The sequence below is a fragment of the Engystomops pustulosus genome, chromosome 9 (assembly GCF_040894005.1).
Source record: "Engystomops pustulosus chromosome 9, aEngPut4.maternal, whole genome shotgun sequence".
Taxonomy (NCBI): Eukaryota; Metazoa; Chordata; class Amphibia; order Anura; family Leptodactylidae; genus Engystomops; species Engystomops pustulosus.
The window spans coordinates 86,803,199-86,829,858 of record NC_092419.1 but is presented as its reverse complement, the minus strand read 5'-3'; the positions used below and the strand labels follow the sequence as shown (position 1 = coordinate 86,829,858).

Genomic DNA, 26,660 nt, shown 5'->3' with positions numbered 1-26,660 from the left:
ACCGTTGGAGGGTGGAAGTGCTCCAGTACAGTGTAACAGCCTTTGAAGCTACAACATGCCCCTAAAGCCCTTCTGGTTCTTTAGCATAATTTTAAAAGGAAAGAGGCCATGAATAACAAATATAAGAAGATTACCACAGTCACAGGGCCTGGCTCTATGAGTAAGTGGTTTATCATGCTTGATTTTATTGGTAGATCTCCTTTAAACACTCAAAAAATCGTACCTTTAGTCCAATCTCTAACCTGAGAAACACATGTATTTAACACATTTCATGACATCTCAGATAACATCATAATATATGCATTTTAATACTTATGTGTCACTCAGATGTCCTTCACTCCCATTATTCAGTCACTTTCCTGACACATCCTCCTGTTCTCATAATGGAAACAGAAAAAGTATTCACTGAAATTCTGCTACACTGGTGCCTCCACCACGTAACAGTAGCCGACATGGATGTTACAATTAATACTTCCCAAACTAGGTTCTTACAGTGTTGCACTGCCCTCTAGTGCCTGCCTCTAACTACCAATGCTTAAAGGATTATTCCCATTTCAGCAAATTCATTTTATTGTTTGTATTGTAAAAACAAAAAAAAAAAAAATTATACAATTTTCCAATATACTTTCTGTATCAATTCCTCACATATTTCTAAATCTCTGCTTGCTGTTCTGCTACAGAAAGCTTCTATATTTTCTAACAGTGGAGAGAAATCTGACCATGGTCACACAGGTGCTCGGCTTGTTATCACACATCTCTGATTACTCTGTGCTATAACGAGCCGTGCACCTGTGTGACCATGGTCAGATTTCTGTCCCCTGGTAGTAAACATAGAAGCTTTCAGTGAGCTGTGTGTTAGAACGACTCGCGCATCTGTGTGACATCACATGACCAAGGACTGGATTTTATCTACAGGAAGTAAACAAAGTTTCCTATTGAATGACAGCAAGCAGAGATCTAAAAAAGGAATTAATGCAGAAAGCATATGAAAAAGTTGTATAACCTTTCATTACACGATCAATATCAGATATTTCCCGAAAGTGGACATAAACTTAGATTATTGACAGAATTTATAGACCAACATCCTCAGTCATCCAAACCTTCCATTTCATCTCATCTTCAATACTTTTCTCGAGTTGGATTGCACTTCTCCTGACTTAAGCTTCTTTCCTAAAATACCCAATTTCAAGTGTGCTCTAACAGCACATGGTTTTTGGGCTTCTCCGACCTACAGGCCACTTTGGGCTTGTCGGGGCTGAGAGCAGTGGGGTGGGTGGTCGGGGCGTAAACGCTTGAACCTACCACATTTACTGTAGTCTCCACCAGAAAAATGGCAGAGACTATAGCAAAATACTCTGCCAGTCCAAACCTGGTCTACAGGTCCAAAACGGCAGAGCTTGAGGCTGAGGCTCTTAGTAGATACAGGAGCAGGACCGCCAGATGGGGGGAAAACTGGTGTTCATGACGGCAGTCATAATGAATTTTCCCCATGATGTTCAGAAAGGCCTACCGTATTTTTCCGACTATAAGGCGCACAAAAAAATCCTTTGATTTTCTCAGAAATCAAAGGTGCGCCTTTAGTCCAGTGCGCCTTATATATGAACCTACTTACAGACAACAGCTACCTGGAACCATGCACAGGTCTGCCACCTGCTGGTCATTCATCCTTATAATCCGATGTGCCTTATTTATTGATGGTGCGCCTTATAATCCGGTGAGCTTTGTGGTCCGGAAAACACGTATGATATAACCCAATTGAACTCTTCTCCATTCAGCCCCTTCTACACCTTTCCTCTGAGCTTGACCCCCTTATAACATTTAGTGGTGACCCTTATTTCCATCAAAACACCTCATAATTGCATTACTACATCTTTAATTCTAACCTACTTCCTACTACGTCACGAGTGACTAAAAAGCGAGTACGCAAGGTGGTACATTATAAAATTTTAATTTTCTACACAATATCATTTACAGTGCAACAAATTAACGTTTTAGAAAATGGAGCATTTAGCAAAAAGAAAACAACATAAAGTTAACAAAAAAGTAATATTTTTTCCCCCCGACAACACAATAAACATGCGTCGGGTTAATATAACGTTAATCCAGGAACTTCAATTTCAAGTTAAGTATTGTGCAGTTTTTAATACCCTAAAAATCGAGGTCCATAGTTTTCTATTGAGTGGTTAGCATTCAACGGCTGATAACTGCAGTACCAGACACTGGCCATAGTCTATGAAGACATCAATCCAGGCTCTCCAACTCCTGCAGCAACCTCTCCTTTTCCTCCTGTAGCTCCTGGGTGCGTTGGTGATTCTGCTGTAGTCGATCTTCAAGCCATTGTAGCAGTGGACCGCTAACTGCCGACATCTGACCACATAGATTCTTAGTGAAAACTGCAAGGAAACATGTAATACACACAAGTTACAGGCGGTCCCCTACTTAAGGACACCCGACTTACAGACGACCCCTAGTTACAAACTGACCTCTGGATGTTGGTAATTTACTGTACTTTAGCCTCAGGCTACAATAATCAGCTATAACAGTTATCACAGGTGTCTGTAATTAAGCTTTATTATTAATCCTGGTTCTTATAACAATCCATTGGCTGGTGTTACAATTATAAAATATACAGTTCTGACTTACATACAAATTCAACTTAAGGACAAACATACAGAAACTATCTTGTATGTAACCCGAGGACTGCCTGTACTGAATGTATTCTCATGCTATGAAGGACTTTGGGACACAATGAAAATCTCCAAGTATAAACTAGATGTATGTCGCTTCGTATGTTACCGAATCCCAGAATGAAAAATAATAAAGAATACCGTATGTTTCTTCGCCTTCTTAAACTATTAAGAGGCATAAAGCAATAGACATGAATGTCAAAATATTTTTCGGACTATAAGACGTACTTTGTAGGGGAAAAAAAAAAAAAGAAGAGCTAATAGATGAAAATTATTCTTACTGGTAATTGGATTTTCTGTAACCTCCACAACAGCAGCAACAGAATGGATTCCCGCCTCTTAGGCACAGGACACTATGTAGAATCCTTGGCCCCAGTTTATATCAGAGGACCTTATCAGAGGCTTCTAATAGATTCAAAAAGAAAAGAAGCAATTATCGGTAACAGTAGTTTTCATGCCACTGAAAGGAGGAGTAACAGAGGAGTAATCACCTTATGGCGGGACTAGTGCTCCATCGTTTGCAGGCAAATTCAGCCTTAGGTGTAGCACAGAAGGAGGGCAGCGTTGTTTGTGGTATTTGTATACCACTTTACGGAGAAATCCAGGTCAATGAGGGACAGATATCTGGTCTGCAAATATCTCCATGTAAGGTGGATTGCACCAGAAAAACGGTATTTCTAACACTTCTGGTGGTGGTTATTGCTAGAAGAAAAGTTTTGACTGTCAGATGTTTTAAAGAGATATTTGATATTGGTTCAAAAGGCTCTTTGGTTAAGGAGGCTAACACCATGGATAGGTCTCAAGGGGGAACAGTTGAAATCTTTGTGACGCCTTTATAAATCTTCTGATCCAAGGGTTATCTGCTAGTCTGGCATGGAGATCCTTGCCCATTAAGGGTGCTTGTTATCAACCCCTTCTGCAGGTGACGTAGGTTTGGATGAAGTAGAGGGGTCATTGGGCAAGAAGATCTTCTTCAACTGGAATTCTGCTCCAAAAGTTTCAGCAAGGTGTCATCATGATCACTTGTCTGTGTGATTTTCTGGATTTCCTTTGGATTAAGGAGAATGGCATATAGGAGGCCTCTTGGCCACTATTGTGACAGCGCATCTACCCCCTTTGGGTTGTCTTCCTTGTTCAGGGAGAAAAATGTTGATACCTACATGTTCCGTGGAGAAGAGTTCCCCATTTCTTTGTAAGGAGGAGAAAAACTTCTCCTTCCTTATACTGAATCTGCTGAGATTATCCACTTTGATGCGCCCCTTCAGATGTACTGCAGACAAAGAGAAGATATTCAAATGCCAGACTTTTCTTAGGACAGCGCTTCTGGTTCCACCCTGCTTGTTCATGTATGCCACCGAAGTGGCATTGTCCGGACTTTCACATGTTCCCTTGAATTTCGAGAAGGAACACTTTCAGCTCAGAGTCGAGAGTACCTCGCAGATCCCTCTCCATACACAGCCCTTAAGTCATCTGCAACGTCAAGACCCAAGTAGGCTGCATTATATCCTGCACAACGGCTACCATGGAGCATCATTCCATGTACCCTAAGGCACAGGAAACAACTGGGGAGTGAGGGGAAGGGACCCTCTTTTAATTCTGTTCCCCCTTTTTTCTAGAAGTTGGAGAATCCCTCCCATAAGTACCGTTAAGCAGGTGCTAGGAAAAAGTAACTGCATCTTAATAGTCCAAAGATCAGAAGGATCCAGCACCGCCAGACCCTTCTGACCCTGTCCTGGAGATCAGTTGAAGCGCTGAGAGAGTTTCACTCAGAGAGAGCAGAGCCTCTGCACGGTCCTCTCCATGCTGTGCCAACGTATCGCTACAGGACCAAGAGTGATGTCATAAGCATTGATAACATGATTTCCCTGCAAGGTCCTTAAACCCTTCGGCGTAAGAAGAAGTGTGTGTGTATGGATACATGCAGCAGTGCTGAGTGTGTTCATGGGAATGTATGTTGCAGACCAAAGTGAGTGAGAGAAAGGAGTCAACAGATTTTTTCCTTTTTTGGAGGACTAAATCTGTGGCGCGTCTTATAGTCCAAAAATAGCCTATGGACTAATATTATACTATATATATATAACCGTACTGGTATATGTAATTGAAAATCAGAATTTTACAGTACAGTAATAAAGAAATTTTCAGCAGGTAGAAAAAAAATCTTAACATGATATAAATGTTGATATGTACAGTTTTATGTACAATTTTATCCAGTTTTGTTGGACAGTTGTACAGCCTGTGCGACCCTGATGCAGATGCTCCACAGGTTACGTATAAGATAGGTTTGTACTTAACGTCAAATTTGTATGAAAGTCAGGACTGGTATCTTTTATAATTGTAACTACAGAAAAAAAAAAAAAATTTGTCCTTGTGACAATAAGAACAAGGATTATCAATAAAACTTTATTACAGACACCTTACAGCTGATCATTGCAGCCTGAAAGAAATGTAAAGCATCCAGAGACTTCAGCAGAGGTCACAGTGGGGAGTGTGGCGAGTCTGTAACTAGGGGTCGTCTGTAAGTTGGGCGTCCTTAAGTTTGGGACCATCTGTACTATATAAAATATGGTAAAATTGCAAGGGGAAGGACACAGATATTCTTTCAGTGAAACTGTAGCTTCCTTCCTAGATACCTAATGATTTTATAAGTCTCTCCCACATTGTTGTGATAACTGAAGCAAATTACAGTCACAGTAAAGTGAATGGGACGTCTATAAATGCCATCCACAAACACCATATGCTGAGTTTTTGAGTGGTTTATACAAATCAACCATTAGGTGTTTGAGCGATAGCATATTATTACTTACCAGAACCATTATGGATCTTGGTAATGGAATCCAGATGTCCCAGACTAAAGATCAAAACAAAATAAAGTTTGAGATCAATAACTCAGAAATATGCAGCAAAACTACCAACCATAGAACAAACCTTTTCTCAGAACCAATGACTGATATATTACTATTATTATAATTCTTTATACAGCCCACACAGATTACACAGCCCTACAGAGTTTGCCAAATCAGTCCTTGTCCCCAATGGGGCTCACAATCTAATCAACCGACTAGTGTGTTTTGGAGTGTGGGAGGAACTGGAGGACCCGGAGGAAACCCACCCAAACACTGAGCCACTGTGCTGCCCTTATATACTTTTATCACATACATACATATATACATATATTTCTGCCTTAGCTTACTGGGTAAAGCAAATTTTCAGTTGTGAAGTCAAAAAGAATCTGCAAGTCAGTAACGGCAGGCGATTCTTACCTGCCGATATACTCCCAAATTCACCTCTATACTAGATTAAATCAAGCAACACAAACCTAATATTACGTGTGGGTTCATATGTTCAGACTTATCCTTACAGGCAGTCCCGGGGTTACGTACAAGATAGGGTCTGGAGGTTTGTTCTTAAGTTGAATTTGTATGCAAATCGAAACTGTATATTTTATAATTGAAGTTCTAGACAATTTTTTTTCTTTTGCTCCAGTGACAATTGGAGTTTCAAAATTTTTTTCTGTAATTGGACCAAGAATTATCAATAAAGCTTCATAACAGAAACCTTACAGCTGATCATTGCAGTCTGGGACTATAATAAAGCATCCAGAGAGCTTCACCAGAGGTCACAGTGGGCAGAGGGGGTCTGTCTGTAACTATGAGTTGCCTGTAAGTCAGGTGTCCTTAAGGAGGGGACCGCCTGTATGTGTTCATGTAAATGAAAAAAAAAAGCCTATCAATGTGTTCATTAGGAGCAATAGTTGTCATATGAAGTTTGCCCACTAGATGTCAGCAGTTTACGGAAAATACTCGTGGAAAACGCCACTTGTTATATCTAGTCTGTCCACTAGAGGGCTCTGCAGGATGACAGTGTAATCTAAGGGGCACTGGAGGGCAGATATCTGACCTGTACTGAACACTTACAATATTAGTTTTGACGGATATACTATTCCATCTCTTCTCTATGCCAACCCAGCGTCATGAGGGGATGGGGGCTATTAAGTACTATGGTAGCCCCATTCCCCCATAGACGCTGGACTGCCAGTGAAACATGATGGGGGGGCTCCTTGGGTGTATTTTATCAGCAATGTGAGCCAGGGTGCTGTGCTACAATAAGAAGAGTTATTGATGGGGACTGCAGCCATACACTCCATTGCACCAATTACACCTACTGTATATTGTCAGTAGTTCTTCCCTGTGAGATATACAATAGGGCGCTCAGACCCTGAGCGATGGCCTCTGTATACTACAGTGATAGACACTGCTGTTATAGGTACTTATGTATACAACTCCTATAATATTTGTTAGCAATGTAAATAATGGGTATATTTTATACATGAAGTAGTGCCGATTAAAGGTTTGTTGTGATCCTAGCAGCACCATAGGGCAGTATTTTGTGAAATTAGTTTTCCTCTCTATGTCTAGAGATATTACCGCTCTGAGTCAGTGATATCCTCAGGGATGGATAGCCCCGGGACCTCCGAGGAGGCCATAGAGTCATAGTAAAAGGTGTGTTATACTGGTGTCGGTCTCTATATGGATTCTGACTAGCAACTAACTATTGTACGGACAGAATGAGAGCAAATTCTAACATTTCCATTTGATCAGTCACTGTGCTCCTTTGTATGGCGAGAGTAGAGCGGACAGGATCCGCACCCAACACCGTTATTATCAACTCTAAAACCCTCTAGCGGTGTCCTCAGAGGTGCCGGGGCTATCCACCCCTGAAGATGCCATTATGATTCAGATAATACAACAATAATTATTTATATTAATGATATTATATTAATATTATAATATAATCAAAAATATCTCTACGCAGAGACGCGAATGGATTAGTACATTCATCGAAACGAATGCTCAAATCTGAATCATGTTCCTCCAGTGCTCCTCATCTTACATTGTGATCCTGCAGAGACCTCTAGTGGACAGACTACATATAACAAGCAGTGTTTTATAATCACTATATTCAAACACAAAGCTGAAAGGGGTTTATCCTCCCTTCTCAGAGATGTTTAACCAAACACAGGGAGATACGATGTGAGCTCATGCAGCCTCCATATACAAACACTGTACAGGCTGGAATGTGCATCTCTAAGGGAGGGAAGAAGCTTGATTATTTTTCACAAACTAAACAGAATTTGTTAATGAAGTATATTAGAAAAATGTTCACCACATCCCCAAACACATATTTTAAAAAAAAAATCTCAGATGAAGGTTATGCTCTAACAGTGTAAAATGGGTCTCACTGTCACCTCTATTCTAATACCAATTTATCCTGTAATACTAAATATACAATACGGGCAAACTGATCCCTTTACTGCTTCTACACCTAAAGGTCCCAAGGACAATGCTTAAGAGAATTAAAAAAAAAAAAAGTTATTTCTATGGATTACTTCTATTGAAGTAAATGGAGCTGCATTAGCACCAAACTGGCCATGTTGATCTAATGGTGGTACGTCCCACGAGGACAAGATTCTTAAATATACTCAGGATAACACATAATAACATTGAAGTAGAGAATGTGTTAACAAAAATGCAGCATTTCACAGATATAATTCCAACCTGTCTCTATCAGCCCTGGGGTTTACAATTTGGTTGCCCCAGGATTCGACCGTATATCTTCTGACTATGATCAGCAGATTCCTTTAGCTTCTCTTGTATTGCAGGAGGAGGGAGAGGGGTAGGAGGCAGACAGCACTACAGACACAGGCATGCTGCTAGAAGCACACGCTGATGAACCAGGAAGTGCCTGTGTCTGTAGTGCTGTCTGCCTCCTAGAGAGGACACAGGAGCTCTACAAACAAGATAAGATCTGGATCCCAGGGGAGGGGGTGACATAGCAGTGGAGATTCTGTCGCACCGATTAGGTGAAACAACAAAGTTGAGTTTGTCGTTGTGTCTTATATACATCTCATGTTTCTGATCTGTCTCATCTATCTTTTTCTATGTGTCAGATACTAGTACACTGTTCAGAGGCGAAATTAAAGTGTACATAAACCTGCACTGATAATCTGAGCACATTGTCAGCACACAGCATCTCATAGCACTAGAGGAATCATGAAGTGTCTGCTTAGGGAGTCCCTTCCCACGCTTTGGAATCTTACACTGACCATCACTGAGTGATAGGATCTAAAAACTACAATTTTACTAGTTTTATTGCTGAGTAAGAGGTTAAAAATCATCTTTATGGTGTAAACATAACTAGGGGGTTATAATTTGAGAAGTTTCTTTCATGGGCGAACCCCTTATAAGAATGAGGTTATTGGATACCTGTGTATTCTGCGGTAAGCATCCTGCTCCTCCTGGCACAGTATTTTGGGCAGTTCCACAGCCGACTCCAGACAAACCTTTCTGATCGTGTCATGTGGGACAACATGAAGTGGTATTTCTATTCTTTCATATCTATTAAAAAAAAAAAAAAAATATGAAACATATAAATAGCAATAAAAGAAATTACAGGCATATATAGGGGTTTACTGAGCTAAAAAGCATTAGCCCCAATCTCTTGTGGGCTTTTCTTTTAAAGCTTTCACTGTGGGCTCTTAATGTCACCTATAATTTATTCGTTGGGTCGGTGCAAATTTCTATAGGTTTTAATATGTTTTGATAGATTTAAAAAAAAAAAAATGTAAGCCTTTTGTTTCACCCTATTATGACTCCAATAGCTTTTGATATTGATGGATCAAGACTTATAGGATGCTGCAATACCTAACAGGTTTATTATTTTATTTGTTAATTTTTTGGGGTTTTTTTAAGGAATAGGGGAGGGATGATTTGAACTTAATGTTTTTGGGGGTTTTTTTAAAGTTTTTTTTTTAACTTTTTTCTAGACCCTAATAGAATCTGTAAAAGAGAATGCCAACTGCAGACTCCTTTATAGATCCTTCTATGACAGAAATGGGACCTTTGCCGAGGTTCCCAGCTTTCACAGCAACTGGTTGTTGCCTCCCCCCTTCCCAATGAGGTCACATAGCCGTGCCCATGTAACACAGCCATTTAAATAGCACCAGCATTGGGTGGCGGCACTTAAGGTGTTAACCTTCGCCACTGATGGCAGCACATTTTGCGGATGTCAGCTGCAAGTATTAACTGCATAAAGTGTCTAGCTCTCGGTGTGTATCAGGGGGTCTCAGCCCATTCAATACAGACTTAACCAATTCATAACTTACAGATACGTCACAAGTCGTTACGGTGTTAAAGTTGCCAAGCGATTCCAAAGCAGGAAGACTCCTTTGAGGTTGGGGACAGACTATTCAATGTCTGCGCCAGGGTTTTTTTGACAAGCTTTAGCTTGCAGAGGTTTGAACGCCACACCGCAAACCCACAGGGTCTGCTCGACCAATCAGTGGCCTCAGCATGTCCCGATAACATAGAACAAGTTACATCACAGGACCCTCTGAGCAACTACCAATACTTGGCCCAGCAGCGTTAGTGAACAGATGGTGGAGAAGGGCAAATACACTTCGAATTCCTGGAATACTTCTTTATCAGCTACCATGTCCCATTAAACTCTTGAACTCATCAGTGCTGTCACTTAGGCCCGCTGCAGTCAAACTAACTTGGCCTTGGGAACCACACCCAGATTGCATGGACAGAGCACAATGTGTTGGACCGGAGTCCTTGCATCATACAGAAATATGATGCAAGGAGTCCCTGTCTGTTGAAAAAGTATCAGGGTGCTGCTATGCATTGCTGTGGTTTTTAGCCACCTTCTGCTGAAATTTTGTAGCGTCAATGCCAACCACAAGAGAGAATAAAGTTCAGTCTTCCGTTTACACTTTTCTTTCATGGGCCACTCTTAGCTTCGGCATTAACAAAATCTGCAACAGAAAGTGTGATGTCAGACGTGCCGCTTTGTCTGCGTTTAAAAATGCAAACAAAGCCGCACCCACCGGGGCGGCCCGTCGCATCGGTGGTTCTATGGAAACGCCTGCGATTGGGCAACGAGCAGCCGGTGTTTTGCATTAAATTAACACAGACGCAAACGCAGACAAAGCGGCACGTCTGACATCACCCTAAGGGTGCAGTCACACACTGCGTTTAACGCATGCAACAGCCAAAGAGATTTACCTAATTAATAAGCTGTTAACACTTGCGTTTACAAAACACACCAGTTTATGCATTGTTAACAGGTGTGTTAAAACATGTGTTAACATTTGCATTTTGTAAACGCAAGTGTTAACAACTGTTTACTTAGGCAAATCCCTCTTCAACTGTTGAAATGCGTTTTTAAACGCATGCCTTAAATGCGATGTGTGACTGTACCCTTAGTCTTGCTTAACTATTAAATTTCCATCCCCATCTACTGCAAACCATTGTAGGGTAGGGCTTCATGATTCTGGCTTCAGCGCCCACTGCGTGACCAAAGATAGCAGGGTTTCGTATTCATCACAGATGATGGATGTAGTCGAGTTGAAAAATAAGATAAATAACGTTTCTTTTGGTATCTGGAGCCACACTACAACATTTATTATCTGCAATAAACATTGCAATACCAGAGATTGCATGACAAGTGTTTGAGACAAATTTTCTGTGCACCCCTAGACTTTCAGGTGACTTACTCATTGCTTTTCTGTGCTTGGACGGATTGAAAACACGTGTAGAGAATACGTCCTGTCTGTGGAGGGAATAAATCAGAATGAGAAATATTGAATTAAATTAGCAAAAAATATCATCAATAAATCAGAAGATACAAGGTTACTTCTCCCTTGGTGGATAAGATCTCATTCATAACACCAAATTGTTGCAAATTTTTGTGACCAGTCATATTCCAACCACTTTTCTTTTTTTTTTTTTTTTTTTTTAAACATTTTTTATTAGTTTTACAACCATAAGAAATTTAACAGACAATATATGCCCCGTGGGCACCTATTACATCTTTTTAAGTAACAAATGAACAGAAAGCTCAAAGAATATCACTGCTTTTCCCGACATCACACTTCTTGCTCGATTAGTTCTGGACATTTGTATCTAAGTTCGATAGTTCGAAACGTAATACCATAGAAAACATAAATTGTAGGTGACTACAAAGCATATACATACACATAGAAAGGAGGATGATCTAAATGACAGGGAAGATATTATGTGTCGTATAGGTCATAGTATTGATTATTCTTCATCGACTCCTGGTTTAAACAATGTAACAATAAACATTAAAACAGTATAACGTTACATGGCCTAGAGTATTAATCAAGAAAATATCACAGGTGTAAAAGTGGGAAGGCAAGAATACAAATTATCGCTATTCGCAGATGATTTAATTCTTTCACTAACGAAACCTGAACAATCTATACCACAGGCAATGAAAACCCTACATGAGTTTGGGGAAATCTCATATTATAAAGTAAATAACTCCAAATCCCAAGCCCTCTTAGTTAATGTAAAAGCAGAAATTACCCATAAACTAAAACAAGAATTTAATTTTGACTGGCAGCCAGAGCATATAACGTACCTAGGGATAGAATTGGCTTTCCCGACAAAAAATCTATACAAATATAATTATATCCCTTTATTAAACAAAATAGACAAAGAATTAGCAGAATATTCTAAAGTTCTCCTATCCTGGTGCGGTCGTATTGCGTCCTACAAAATGATGACCCTCCCAACCACTTTTCAATTCTCCTACCATGCCACATTTATCACTAGAATCCAGTTGTTTAAGTCCGATTTTTGACAAGTGACTATTCAAAGAGTTGCAAATTTTTGACACAAAACCACTTCCGTCCCCTCCTGTTGTATAAAATTCATAGGAATCAGTTGCACAAAAATAACCTACATTTTTGGCAGACCTTAAAAAAAAATCTACCACCAGGATGAAGGATTGTAAAACCCAGTACACTGACATTACTGGTATGTGCCCCCTCTTTCAGAATCTCCTCCTATTTTAGCTTCTGAAGCCCTTGTTTTTTTTTCCAAAAAAAGTTTTAAAAATCAGCTTGTGGGGCTCTGGGCTCCATTGACATTCTAAAACTTTTTTTTGTAGAAACAAGGGCTTAAAGGGGTTTTCCTACTAACAAAAGTTAGGCCCTATCCTGTGGATATTGCTGATCAGTGGGGGTCCCAGTAACATGACCCCTACAGATTATGAAAACGAGGAGTCCCATGGGGTCCCATGTACCTCCGTCGGACCCTCGTTGCCCAGTCAGAATAACGGAGGAGACGGCCGCGCATGACCGCTCTACAAAGAGATTAATGGAGCAGAACAGTCATGCGCGGGCCATCTGCTCCATTAGTCTGACGGAGCAACGAGGGGTCTGATGGAGGTACTTGGGACCCCTTGTTTTCGTGATCTGTGTGGGTCTCATCATACGCAGTGAGCGACGAGACAGCTCGCTGCACCACATTGATTTAGTGGTTCTAACCCAAGCAGACTTACACCCTGAGGCAGGATCTGTTCTTCATTTAGCTGTTAATGGCTTATTTTTCTTATAAAAAGGACTCTCTTTTTCTGGCCGAAATATATAAATTAGGATATGAATTATATCAAAACTTACCTTCGTATTCTTGTCCTCTATGAAGCAGGAGAAGATTAATCCCACAAATCCAACGTCCATCATCTGATACATCGCCTGGGTGCGCACATCTGTAGTACAATGACACAAGAGAACACCAAATAAATAAACCTATTCCCTATTTACGTCTCTATTTCATGTATATTCATTCACTCCTCACCAACATGGGACGGCCACACAGTGATATGCGGGTGAGAGTGATACCAGCCCACAACCCTCATAGGACGTCCAGTAATCTCTGATAATCTGTGCAGAGGAGTTAAGACAGACTCGCCAGAGTGAAGAAGATTTACGATAATAATGATAATAATAATCTTTATCTATATAGCGCCATCAAATTCTGTAGCGCTTTACAATACAGCATCATCCACTTCAACGCACACAAACCACAGATATTGCAGTATTAGTAGCTCAGGTAAGTAGCATCAGGTAGTAAATATTATCATCCAGAAACATTGTCCCTCCAAATCCAGACGTCTGTACTCTGTATGGGTGCTCTCATACAGTACCATGTTTGTACAATGAATGTATTCATCTTCACAACCAATGGATCCCCAATTTATATCTGCATGGAAAGCTAAAGGAAATCTACCATCAAACTCCATCATGATAAACCAGTGACACTTACTCATAGGTCCAGGCACTGTGACTGTGGTAATCTTATATATGTAATCCATGGCTCCTTTCCTCTAAAATCAACTGTTATAATTAAAGTAATGAGTCTGAAAGGCTCTGGTGGGTGTTTCAAGAGCACCTCAGTGCTGTAACTTCACAGGCTGTTACAATGAGCACAGCATGACTCCACTTCCTCTGCACTTCCTGATGCTGCTGGATTACACAGGCAGAGGGAAGATGGAGAAGGGTTGGGGGGAGACATGTTCTGCTCATTACAACAGCCTGTCAATCTGCAGCATTGAGGGGCTCTGGTAACACGGTGAGAGCTCTTCCTTAGCATACTTAGCATAACCAGCATAAGTTGATTTTAGAAGGAAGGAGGCCATGGATGACAAATATAATAAGAAGTCATGGTGCCTGGATCTATGAGTAAGTGTCCCTGGTTTATCAGACTGGATTTTGATGGTAGATTTACCTTCACACACTACAGAAGTTTTTTTTTCTTTTTACAGGAGCCCTATCAGAGAGAAGTTGGAGCAGTCACAGAGCAGTAATTGTGGAGACTCTTTGCTTAATGACACTGCAAACACAGGTAATACAGGCGGGTTACGTACAGTATAGGTTCTGTAGGTTTGTTCTTAAGATGAATTTGTATGTAAGTCGGAACTGTATATTTTATAATTGTAGCCCCAGCCAGAATTCTTTTGGTATCTGTGACAACTGGATTTTAAAAATATTGGATTGTGATAAGAATCAGGATTAACAATAAAGCTTCATTACAGACACCTGTGATAACTGTTATAGCTGATCATTGTAGCCCAAGGCAAAAGTACAGTAAATTACCAATATCTAGAGGTCCGTTTGTAACTAGGTGTCGTCTGTAAGTCAGGTGTTCTTAAGTAGAGGACCGCCTGTAATATCATCGAACCATATTAAAGATATGTGATACATACTAACCAGCCATCGCTAATGGCAGCCTATGGATATGTTAAGAATAGGGCTTCATTCACGCAACGGTATGGGGACATATGTACGGTCGCAAGCTTGTACATACGTCCCCCATAGACTGCAATGGCCAAACGGAGCGATACGTTGTCACACGTGCATCACTGTACCCACCGTACCTGGGAAAAAGATATGATATGTCCTATCTTTCCCCATGTTACGGCCCATACGCCGTGCATTTCTATGGAGAATGGTCACCTCTCCTTCCCTCCATGGCGCCGGACGTATGCCTGCCCGGCTACGGCCCAGCGAGCATACTTTCGTGTGAATGTAGACCAAGCCCAGTTATCTAGGCACATATATGTAGGCCAAGTGGTGATGTTAACCGGCCCTTATTAATGGAACTCATCATCTGTCAGTAGTCATCTGTCTATGAAAGATTAAGGCATCCATGTTCTATGTAGAAAAATATAGACAGTAACAAGATCTATATAACTTTTTCAATAACCTATCATGTAGACATAGCAAGAGGAATCCACAGTGTATTGAAAACTACAAGCTTTTAGAGATTCTTTACCATCAGAGAAGGAGCCCATGGAAACGGATTCCCCCACAAGTTCAAAAATGGAGAATGGATGCAACACAAACCTGTGGACATTTGGAGGTAGCAGCCCTGCAGAGCTGTGTAACCATAGCTCTGTTTGCTGTTAGTACAGCAGGACTGGATTGCTATTCCAGGATTGCAGCTGGACTTGACATAGTGTTCTCAGACTTCTGTGTTGTGCGATGTTGACATTGAACTACTCCCTCCGAGTAAGCTGCTCTGAGTAAGAGCTGTGACAGTGTTGTAAAAGGTCACAGTGGAAAAGTCACTCAGAGCAGAGGGGTTTGGCGCTATACTGTAGCAATCTAACAGTACATCAAGTCCAGCAACAATCCTTAATACAATATAACCATTTTCAGTTACATAACACACAAAGGTATGGTTACACCACTTTACATGTCTGCTCTACACACTCTACAGGGTTTTTTTGGTTGTTAGCCTTCAACACACACAATTCATGTTATGTGCAGTGCACTTCTGGAGATGGCTTTAAACATTTATTGCCATTGCTAAATTAGGAAAATTTAGGAAATTGTCAATTGACTCTTAAAAGAGTTTGCCTTTGTATCCATCACATTGCCATATTTGAGGTTGGACGTGTGAGGGTACTGTATGTGCCTATAAGAAAGGATATATCGGCCTCTATAGTAGCCGCTGACAGCTGTTCAGGCGAAATCTCCACTCGATCCTTCCGCTTGTCCGACCGCCGTAAGATGATTACCGAGTGAATGTGTACAACTCTCTGAGTGTCAACCTGAAAAATATTCAACAGAATACATTATTAGTAATAGTGGTAACATGTACGGTATAGGGATTACTTGTTGTTAACTTATCATTTAGGGTATATAATAGATTGGGTCCGACAACTGAACACCCCGTCTATCAGCTGTATGAAGAGACTGCAGTACCTCTACACAGTTCTAAAGGACTGTGTGTCTGACAGACACACAGGGAGAGGGGAGCAGGAGGAGTCATAATCTCCTGCTACAGGTCCCTCCTATTTATCAGATCTCAGACATGTAAACAAAGATCCCACAAGGTGCACACAGTGATAAAGGAAGCATCAGGTATAATGAATCAATTGGTAAACATTCAGGGAATATAATTAAGGCAGTAAAGGCACATGGGCAATTTATGTTTAAGAGTGGCCAACCCCTTTAATTCTGGTGTTCGATTTTAGCTGTGTTTTGCACTGTGATTATATATTGTGGTGCACGGTCTTAATGTATTTGGCGCACCGAAGATGTACAAATAAGTGTCCAAAATAATAATAATCTTTATTTATGTAGCTTTATGCGCTTTACAAATCGTAGCGCTCCACATGCACAAAGGGTTCAAAAGTTGATTGCTTTTTGTTTGTCTTATTATGAAAAAAAGTTTCAGGAATCCAGAAGTGCAGGAAAAGTGTCAGGACTGAAAAGCTGGACCCAAATTGAGAGACACAAAAAAAACGGAGTTTCAGGAAGCAAATTGTAGCATCAACATATAAATATGGCACAACAAAAATAAAAGCTGGTGCAAAGCCAATCATAAATGCCCCCCCAGTGACCATGGTTCTAGCTGCTGTCAGGGAAGGATACTACACATACACCTTATTGTCCCCAAATGTAATACAAATTGCATGGATACACTCCCACATGGCCTCTCTCCTTCCAGTCCACAGCACCACACATTGTATAGTGGCTGTGCGTGGTATTACAGCTTATCAATATTCATCTGAATGGGACTAAGCTGCACACAGGGCATAAGACAGCCCTGCGAATCCCTGCGCTGTACTCAAATGCCGATGACACAAATTTATACAAATATTTGTATAAAAATAGATCAAAGGTTCTAAAGTCCCCAACATAGTAGCAAAGAAAACATCAGCTTGTCCCATAATACATGACACCTTTCACAGGTCCGTACACCAAGTACGAAAAACTTATTTGTTCCAAATGTGGCAAATCAAATACATTTTTTTCGTGTACAAAATGGCACAATTTTTTTTTTTTTTTTGCCTTCCAAGTGCATTGTATGATACTGAATACTTATAATTATAATGTGATTACAGCACTACAATGTGTCATTGCTCCTTATTGATGAAATAAGGAAGAGGTCCCCAGAAATTAGATCTCCACCAAAAACAGGGACATGGACAGTCCTGTCTAATACACCACAAGCCATCGGGAAAGCAGCCAATCAGCCTCCAGGTATCAGCTCTCCACCGCCAGTTGTAATGAAAGCACTGTTTTGATTGGCTCATGGCTGCAGGACATACACAGAAGCGTCTCACCTCCCCTATACACAGGCCCATAACCTCCTCTCGCTCTGTGCTCAGTGAATGAGCCACACAAACCAAGAACGCATCTCCTTCGATATGTACGGCCTGCACCGCCATCTTGCTATGTCTAGTATACCGCAGCTCTTGTGCCCAGGTTTGCGTTCCAGGAAATGTCCGTCGCACAGGCGCCATTTTTGTTGTGGTCGACAACATTGAGAAGTACAAAATTTGGTCTTCAACAAAATGGCGACCTATTACACAGTGGTAAGAAATTGCGGGGCACCTGTGCAGTTTCCTCCCACTATTTGTGTTCCTGGAGTTTTGACATTCAGTTCTATCCTTCATTCTCACAACAGGAGGGGTAGGTGAGCAGGAGGGGTAGGTGAATCTGTTTCCAGGAGGTTGTACGATATGTATTGCCATCTTGTACGATTTGTTTGTAATCCTGCAGATGCATAGATTTATATGGCTGTCAATATACAGTCATAAATTCACTACAAAACTACACTATTTTGCTAAAGGATCCTGATAACATCCACAGTCTAGAGACCTGATGCTGCGCTATAGGGTAACACTGCTGGGAGCCCCTATACCAGTGATGGCTAACCTATGGCACTGGTGCCGGAGGTGGCACTCGGAGCCCTTTCTGTGGGCACTCAGGCCATCACCAGAGATGACTCCAGGTATCTTCCTGCAGTCCCAGACAGCCCAGGACTTGCTGTGCACAGAGCTATTTTAAAGCTCTGGGACTATTTTCTGCTTTATTGGTGTCCTCAGGGTGCTTGTATCAATGAAATCTGTGACAGAGAAGGGAGTATAAATCACAAATTAAATTTCTGTGTTGGCACTTTGCGATAAATAAGCGGGTCTTTGTTGTAGTTTGGGCACTCGGCCTCTAAAAGGTTTGCCATCACTGCCCTATACCGTACATACCTCCCAACTTTTGTTGAGGCGAAAGAAAGACAAAACTGCGGCACGCGTAGCGCGGCGCGGCGATTTTTTTTACCCACAGAAGCCACACCCTAGCCCCGCCCCTAACCACACCCCCATGGCCACGACACTGCTCATACCCCCAACGCATCCACTGACACCAATGTATATATAGCAGCAATATACATATATATATATTTATATATATACACACTGGCACCAATGTATATTTATGTATATAATTGGGGGGCATATTCCACTCCCCCTAGACAACGAGCGTGTCCCCCCTAGACAACGAGCATATCCCCCCCCAGACAACGAGCATGCCCCCCCCAGACAACGAGCATGCCCCCCAGTAGACAACGAGCATGCCCCCCACTAGACGAGCATGCCCCCCCCTAGACAAGTATGCCCCCCCCCCTAGACAACGAGCATGTCCTCCCCTAGACAACGAGCATATCCCCCCCTAGACAAAGAGCATGCCCCCCCCCCCTAGACAACGAGCATGCCCCCCCCCCCCAATGGCTGCGTGCCCTTTTTTGTGTGTTTGTGTTATTTGTGTCTTCCAGGACCGTGCCTGCTGTGGACTACTTCGGATTCGAAGGATTACGTCGATGACCGACATTTCTAACAAATAAAATGGCCAACGAGGGTGTGTCTGCGTTCTTTGTTCAATTAAACTTATATTTGTTAAAAACGGTGTGATTTATGTTTTTGCGACACTCTTCATAGTTTGCCGTAGTAGTGGTGCCGGCTAGGTGACGGTGCTCATTACTAAGGGCTGGCCTTAGTGTTTGCCTTAATTTTTTTGGCAAATTCACACTAACGCCCATACCATTACCCCGGTACCCACCGCCACCAGGGGTGCCGGGAAGAGCCGGGTACAAACCAGTACCTGACCGTCTATAGACGGTCAGGTGCTGGGGCGGCTGCAGGCTGTTATTGTTGCGCTGGAATAGCCCCCTAACAGTGGCCTATCCCAGCTCAGTAATGGCAGGCTGCTGCTGCTTTTTTGTAGCTGGCTGATTTGGAAAATAGGGGGCATCCCACGCCATTTTTTCTTCAAATTTTTGACAAAAATATGCATGGGGTCCCCCCTTACAAGTGGGCTCCCAGGCTGTTTCCCTAATTTTTTTTTAAAAATGGAAAAAAACGGCATGGGGCTCCCCCTATTTTTCAAATCAGCCAGCTACAAAAAAGCAGCAGCAGCAGCCGCCATTACTGAGCTGGGATAGGCCACTGTTAGGGGGCTATTCCAGCGCAACAATAACAGCCTGCAGCCGCCCCAGCACCTCACCATCTATAGACGGTCAGGTATTGGTTTGTACCCGGCTCTTCCCGGCACCCCTGGTGGCGGTGGGTACCGGGGTAATTGTATGGGCGTTAGTGTGAATTTGCCAAAAAAATTAAGGCAAACACTAAGGCCAGCCCTTAGTAATGAGCACCGTCACCTAGCCGGCACCACTACTATGGCAAACTATGAAGAGTGTCGCAAAAAAAGAAATCACACCGTTTTTAACAAATATAAATTTAATTGAACAAAGAACGCAGACACACCCTCGTTGACCATTTTATTTGTTAGAAATGCCAGTCATCGACGTAATCCTTCGAATCCGAAGTAGTCCACAGCATGCACGGTCCTGGAAGACACAAATAACACACACTGTGGCGGATGCACTGAATTATTGTGACATGCACCCGCTCAATAAGATGTCCCCAAAATGGTATTAATTTAAGTGTCATTTCATACCGCATAAATGACACCTTAAAGAGGGCCTGTCACCCAGAAATTCGGCACTAGGACATGTTACTAAAGTAATCAGCTCCTAGTGCTAAACCAAACGCAGCGGTGTTACACAGGAACCTCTGATAACGCTAATTAACACTGCCGCGCTGTACACTACAAACGCCGGACCGCTCTCAAAGTGGCGTATTCATGAGGGGTTGGGATTGTGGGCATGACACGCGGCAGTCACCGCCGGCCTATGGAACGAGCGGGGCGGTCAGGGGTAGAGGGACTGCCCCCTCATGAATACGTCGGACCCCTTTGAGAGCGGTCTGGCGTTTCTAGGGTACAGCGCAGCAGTGTTTGTTAGTGTTATCAGAGGTTTCCGGTAACGCTATCAGTGTAGCACCGCTGCGTCTGTCTTAGCACTAGGAGTAGCTTACTTTAGTAACATCGCTGGGCGCGTTCACACGGTGCGTATTGCCTGCGTTTTCATTGCGTTTGAAATGCATTACAACAGCTGAGAGGCGATTTGCCTAATTACATTACTGTTTACGATTGTTAACGCATGCGTTGACATTGCGTTTAGAGTGCGTTCTGTAAACGGAAACTTTAACAGTAATGTAATTAGCCAAATCGCCTCCTCAGCTGTTGTAATGTGTTTCAAATGCAATAAAAACGCAGGACATAACGCACTGTGTGAACGCGCCCTCCTAGTGCTGTTTTTCAGGGTGACAGGTCCTCTTTCCACAGCTCCGCACACCAAAGTATAGAAAAATTATTGGCCTCAAAGTATGGCAAAATGAAGAATTTTTTTTCTACAAAAGATTTACATTTTTAAAAAAAAATCTAAAACACAATAATTCTTTTCAATGTTACCATTTTTAGGACAGTATGGCCTTTTAAACAATTTTTTTTACATGTTTTATATTTTTTGCGAGAAGAGCTGTTCTTTTTAGTGTCTTATTTTAGAGTGCAGAACTTTTTTTTTATCACTCTTTAGGAAATTTTTTTTTAAAGGTATTTATTAAAAATGATCTTTTTTCAGAAAGTTTTTTCCTTTTTTTCCCTGGCGTTTACCGTGCGGGTCCAGTAATGATTCTGTTTTATTATACAGATTGTTACGGACGTGGCAATACCAAATATGTGGCGGTTTTTTGTGTGTTTTATACTTTATTAAGTGTTTTTATAGGAAAGTGACATTTTAGGGGCTTATATTTTTATGTATTTATTTTTTATTTATTCTAATGTGTAGTGTTCAGTGTTTTTACATGTTTTTACTTTTCCCTACTTGAACTTGAACCAGCGATGCTCTGATACACTGTTCTACAATACTTCTTCATTGTAGAGCAGTGTAAACTGTCTGAGCATGCAGACTGGCAGGGACATCGGGCAGCCCCGGGGCACATGCCAGTCCTCGGAGCTGCCCAGAAGAGGATCGGATCCCCCGGTAAGCGGCGCGGGGGATCCGATCCATGGCGGGAACCCCCTCACATGCCGCGGTCATGCTTGACCGCGACGTGTAAGGGGTTAACACCCGCAATCGGAGTCGGCTCCGATCGTGGGTGTTAGAGCGCGGTGACATTGCGATTATTTCAGGGCTTGTACGTCACAATGCTGACATACAAGTCCTGATAGATGTCTCCTGTCACACAGCACACACAGCTACAGGTTACTGTGAGGGTCAGGCTGTGTCCTACCTCATCTCTGCTGGGGAGATGCTTCTGCTGGACGTCTGCAGCTCCTGAGGGGGGTAAGCACATCGCACAAGGTGCTCTTCTCTCTGTGCTGCCCCCTGCACCTCCACAGCTTCAGGCCGATGATTCCTCCTCACACATCACGGCAGCTCACACAGGGGGGAGGAGGAGGGGCCGTGCTGTGCTGTGCTCTTCGGTGCTGGGAGCTCAGGATCTCCAGGTGACACTTCCCCCCCTGATGTTTCCTCCTCACACATCCCGCGGCAGGGGAGGGGGGGCGGCCCGGGGGAGGAGGAGGGGTAGTGCTGTGTGCTGTGAGCTCAGACTTCACAGCCTCCGCGCTGCCTCCTCTGTCTCTGCAGCCTGTGTGTCCCGGGACCAGGAGACGGGACTCAGTCTCTTGGCCCGGGACAATGCAGAGAAAACCGTGACAACCTCTTAACCTCCCGGGGCGGCGGGACACAGCTAAAAAATCGTGACAGTCCCGCCGAAAGCGGGACGGTTGGGAGGTATGCCTATACCAGGGGTGTCAAACGCATTATCCCTGGTAGATACACATCAGCCTCGTGATTTCCCTAAAAGGGCCGAAGGTTATTACCGTACTCTATAAATGTATCTACTAGATCTGATAACTAGTTACATTTATACCGCATTACCTTCACAATCAGCCATTTCAGGACAACCACAAAGGTGAACATAGGGGCTTATTTACTAAGGTTCCTCGGATCGCACTTTCATTGGATTTCAAAATTTTCAGGATTTGCTCCGCTGCTACAGGTATTTATGTGGGGAATGTGTCACACGCAATTGAATTGTGGCACAGCAGCACTGGCTTTCATGCGACAGAAATCGGCGGACGATCCGACTGATTCGGACTGAGCGCGGGATTTAACCTTCAAATTGTTTTGCAACCAATGCACTTACGTACAACGGGAAGAAGATGGTGAACTCCGGCGGACCTGAGCTGAGAGGCAACACATGCAGGAAATCGGGCGCACGATCTTAGTGAATCGCGGCAGAGTCCATTCTTGCACATCAGGGAGCGTGGTAGGGACGGGTAAGTAAATGTGCCCCATAGTGTTAAATGAGACACCACCTTGGCCAGTATATGCCCCTACAGTAGCCCCACGTCAGCCTCATTGCTCCCACACATTTACTCATGTTTTCCTGCAGAAGACGCCATTTTCTTCTTCTTTACTCCTTTGTGTGCCGGCTCTGAAGCCAGCTGACATGATGTGAAGACATCATCACGACTACTGGCTTCAGAGCCGGCGGAGTAAAGAAGAAGAAAACTGCTGCTCCTGCGGGCAGTGAGGAAAGGTGAGTATCCTGTCCTTATACTGCGCTCCAAAGTTGGTGTACAGGCTGGATAATGCAAGGCCATGTGTTAGTCAAGTGTGCTCTATACCAAAGAGCTCTTTACAAGCACCCGTCATCTGGTGGAATATTTAAGGTCAGGGCAGAAAGACCTTGGGCATGATAGCTGTTGTGTGTGTCTATAGATCACTGGAAAAGGCTGTCTTCTCACAAACGGTCGCAGCCTGTGAATACACACCCATATGTCAGCCTGATTCCATGGAAGGGGAGTCCTTGCATTATTTAAAAATTTGATGCAAGGACATTCAGTCTGCATACTGGACTACAGTGCCGTGACTGTAACAGTTTATGCTGTGCTGCAGTCCAGCTGGCAAAGAGAAGTCCTTGCATCGTATTTTGGAATAATGCAAGGACTCCCATTCTGAAGAAGGTGTACGGTCTGTGGGATCAGGCTGAGATTCCACAGGTATAAAAGTAACATAATGTATCCAATGTCCTTCCTTACCCTATCCCCACCCCTATTCTACCCGTTAAGTTGTAAGATTTCGGGGAATGGCTCCTTTACAGGAATCATACTCAGATGTATGTAGTATTTATGTTTAAACTCAATAAAAAAAAAAGTAACATAATGTAAAAACTGACCTATAAGCCGAGTCTGCGGATCTAATAAAATAAATGTTTGTGTATAAAGGGTCCTTACTTTTACATATCATATTAAAGAGGTTGGCCACTGACCCCATGGTTCTTGTAATGTGGATGTAAGTGTGTGTGGGGTCAGGATATTATCTTATTTACTAATATGCATATATTAATAGTTCTGCACTGCTTTCTTTATATGTAAAGTGAAGGGCGGCATGGTGGCTTAGTGGTTAGCATTACAGCCTTGCAGCGCTGGGCACCTGGGTTCAAGTCCCAGGGTCAACATCTGCAAAGAGTATGTTCTCTCCGTGTTTGCCTTTGTTTCCTTCAGGTCCTTTGGTTTCCTCCCACACTCCAAAACATACTGGTAGGTTGATTAGATTGTGAGCCCCATGGGGACAGGGACTGATTTGGCAAACTCTGTGCAGCGCTTCATAATCTGTGTGCGCTATATAAATAAAGGAATTATTATTATAAGCCTTCTGTGCTTCACTTTGCATATCAAGAAAGCGGGGCAGAACATGTAGTCAATGTATTTAGTACCGTTACCATATCTATTAAACTTTCTTTTTGGCACTTTACCTCTTTCCTTCAGGTTACTGATGCCTCCAAGAAAAGATCCGTGTCAGAAGGCGGCCTGTGCAATCCAGAAATGCCTGCAGTGTACGCCGTAATAATACATTATCAACAATACATTCTGCTCCTGTCCATTCAGCATTGTAATTTATACATATTTTATATTCACAGTAAATAATTATATGGAGAACAAATGTGAGGAAGAGATTCAAGCAATGCGGAACTGTTGTTCTAAGCTGGGAACACAGGAATCCACCTGCTGCTCCGGCTTCCATGACCAGCAAGGTGATAAAAGAAGTCTGAAAGATTCATCGGTTACAGATGATGGCAAAACATTCATTAAAAGCTGATTGCTATTACTGTGGCAGAGATATTGTGAAAAGGACACTCATCTTAATTTATTTTACATGCAAAAATTTAAATAATTTCATCTTAAGTTTAGTAAATTGTTAATTTAAAAGTGATTTACCGTATTTTTCGGGCTATAAGGCGCACAAAAAAATCCTTTGATTTTCTCAGAAATCAATGGTGCGCCTTATATATGAACCGTACTTACAGACAATAGTTGCCTTGAACTGTGCACAGGTCTGCCACCTGCTGGTCATTCATGCTTATAATTTAGGTGCGCCTTATAATCCGGTGCGCCTTATAGTCGGCGTACCGAAAAATATGGTACATGGATTTTCTGGCCATAAAATATTGATAAAAATATCCTAAGATTATATCCTGCACCTTATACAGATAAGATCATCGCAATAACCTGTTCTGACCACTGCACACAGAACAGAGCTGTTTGATTTATACCGGTTATTTATACCTGTTAGAGTAAAAATTTCATTTTTATTGAACAAAACTTCCAATGATAACAGTATATTCTTCAAAATAAAAAAAAAAAAATCAAAATGCAGAGTTTCTAAACATTTTATAGGCTGTAAAGAATTGAAAATGTTCATTTGTTGAATTTGCAGCATTAGGAGGTCACATTCACTGAAATCAAAAGCAATCTCAACCTAAAACATCCTAACAGACCAAGTTACATGTAACATAGGATCCTTCTGTGATCACCGTCACAATTCTTGTATCCATTGAACTTGTGAGTTTTGGAGAGTTTTGCCTGCCAGAGCTGCTGTTTTGGTGTGAACTGCCTCCTATTCTCATAGATAATTAATGATGTTCACCTTACAGTAAAATAAACATGATAAAACTATTCTGTTAAGTACAATTAAGGAGACCCCAAACATGTACAGGTTTTCTTATGTTTTACTACTAAAGCAAATAAAACACTTTTTTACGGACACCGCACTTGCCTATGCGTCGGCATATTCGGAGAGCTATGACGTGATGTTACTACTGTAGTATGGCAGTATATGGTGGGATCAATCAGACAACCTAGGGTTAAAGTACCCTGGGGGGGGGGGGGGTCTGAAAAATAGTGATAAGAAAATAAATACAAAAAAAATAAAGATTCTAATCACCCACTTTCCCTAGAACTGATATAAATAAATAACATATATACCCGAGTATAAGCCTAGTTTTTTAGCACAAAAAAATGTGCTGAAAACCCAAACTCGGCTTATAATCGAGTAAAAAAAAAATCAAAACTCACCTTTCCGGCTTCCCCTGCTGCTGGCTATATACTGGGGCAGGGGGCTGGCTATAAACTGGGGCAGGGGGCTGCCTATATACTGGGGGATATGGGCTGGCAGGCTGTATACTATGGGGCATGGTCTGTTGGGTTATATAAATGGGGAGGCTGTGACCAATGCATTTCCCACCCTCGGCTTATACTCGAATCAATAGGTTTTCCCAGATTTTTGTGGTAAAATTAGGTGCCTTGGCTTATAGTTGGGTCGGCTTATATTCGAGTATGTACGGTAGTAGAAATCATAAACATGTTATGTATCACTGCATCCCAAAATGTCCGATCAAAATGTAATAACCGTTATTCCTGCTGTTTAACCGCCTAACAGAAAAGAGCGGCCAAAGTCAATAATGCCACTTGTTTCTTTGTGACGCTTTTTATTTTGGTGATAATTATTCGGTATGTTTGGTATTTATTTATAGAAAAAAAAAAGAAAAAATTAACTATGCAGTGTAATAAGTGAGAATTGTAAATGATGCCGATGGGTCGTCTGGTACGGCCATTATTTTCCAACG

The 26,660-nt window shown here is 42.1% G+C and overlaps 2 protein-coding genes across 4 annotated transcripts; one reads left to right on the top strand and one right to left on the bottom strand.

Annotated features, from left to right (window-relative positions):
* Window positions 1-1,931: 1,931 nt before the first annotated feature.
* Window positions 1,932-17,765, bottom strand: BRCC3 (BRCA1/BRCA2-containing complex subunit 3). 2 transcript variants are annotated; one of them, XM_072123146.1, is made up of 8 exons: window positions 17,631-17,765; window positions 15,990-16,109; window positions 13,352-13,439; window positions 13,174-13,262; window positions 11,242-11,297; window positions 8,951-9,082; window positions 5,492-5,535; window positions 1,932-2,393 (listed from the first exon to the last, which is right to left on the bottom strand). In XM_072123146.1, exons 1-8 carry the CDS (start codon window positions 17,733-17,735, stop codon window positions 2,242-2,244), a joined length of 786 nt encoding a protein of 261 aa, XP_071979247.1. In that variant the 5' UTR covers window positions 17,736-17,765; the 3' UTR covers window positions 1,932-2,241. The 2 variants fall into 2 exon arrangements, with proteins under 2 accessions (XP_071979247.1, XP_071979248.1); XM_072123147.1 differs by lacking the exon at window positions 17,631-17,765 and adding an exon at window positions 17,407-17,502.
* A 157-nt stretch (window positions 17,766-17,922) lies between these two features.
* Window positions 17,923-25,883, top strand: CMC4 (C-X9-C motif containing 4). Of its 2 annotated transcripts, none has more exons than XM_072123149.1 (3): window positions 17,923-17,996; window positions 24,523-24,590; window positions 24,675-25,883. In XM_072123149.1, the coding sequence occupies exons 2-3, from the start codon at window positions 24,530-24,532 to the stop codon at window positions 24,851-24,853; spliced, it is 240 nt and encodes a 79-aa protein (XP_071979250.1). In that variant the 5' UTR covers window positions 17,923-17,996; window positions 24,523-24,529; the 3' UTR covers window positions 24,854-25,883. The 2 variants fall into 2 exon arrangements, with proteins under 2 accessions (XP_071979250.1, XP_071979249.1); XM_072123148.1 differs by having other exon boundaries at window positions 17,925-17,979.
* The last annotated feature ends 777 nt before the right edge of the window (window positions 25,884-26,660 follow it).

What these genes read in the sequence shown, in the direction of transcription:
- CMC4 (XM_072123149.1), top strand. Translation starts at nt 24,530, where the DNA reads ATGCCTCCAAGAAAAGATCCGTGTCAGAAGGCGGCCTGTGCAATCCAG. An exon ending in AATCCAGAAATGCCTGCAGT is followed by an intron (nt 24,591 to 24,674) that starts GTACGCCGTAAT and finishes TTATATTCACAG; the next exon opens with TAAATAATTATATGGAGAAC.
- BRCC3 (XM_072123146.1), bottom strand. Translation starts at nt 17,735, where the DNA reads ATGGCGGTGCAGGCCGTACATATCGAAGGAGATGCGTTCTTGGTTTGT. An exon ending in CGGCTACTATAGAGGCCGAT is followed by an intron (nt 13,440 to 15,989) that starts ATATCCTTTCTT and finishes ACTCCTCTGCAC; the next exon opens with AGATTATCAGAGATTACTGG. An exon ending in CAAGATCCATAATGGTTCTG is followed by an intron (nt 2,394 to 5,491) that starts GTAAGTAATAAT and finishes GTTTCCTTGCAG; the next exon opens with TTTTCACTAAGAATCTATGT.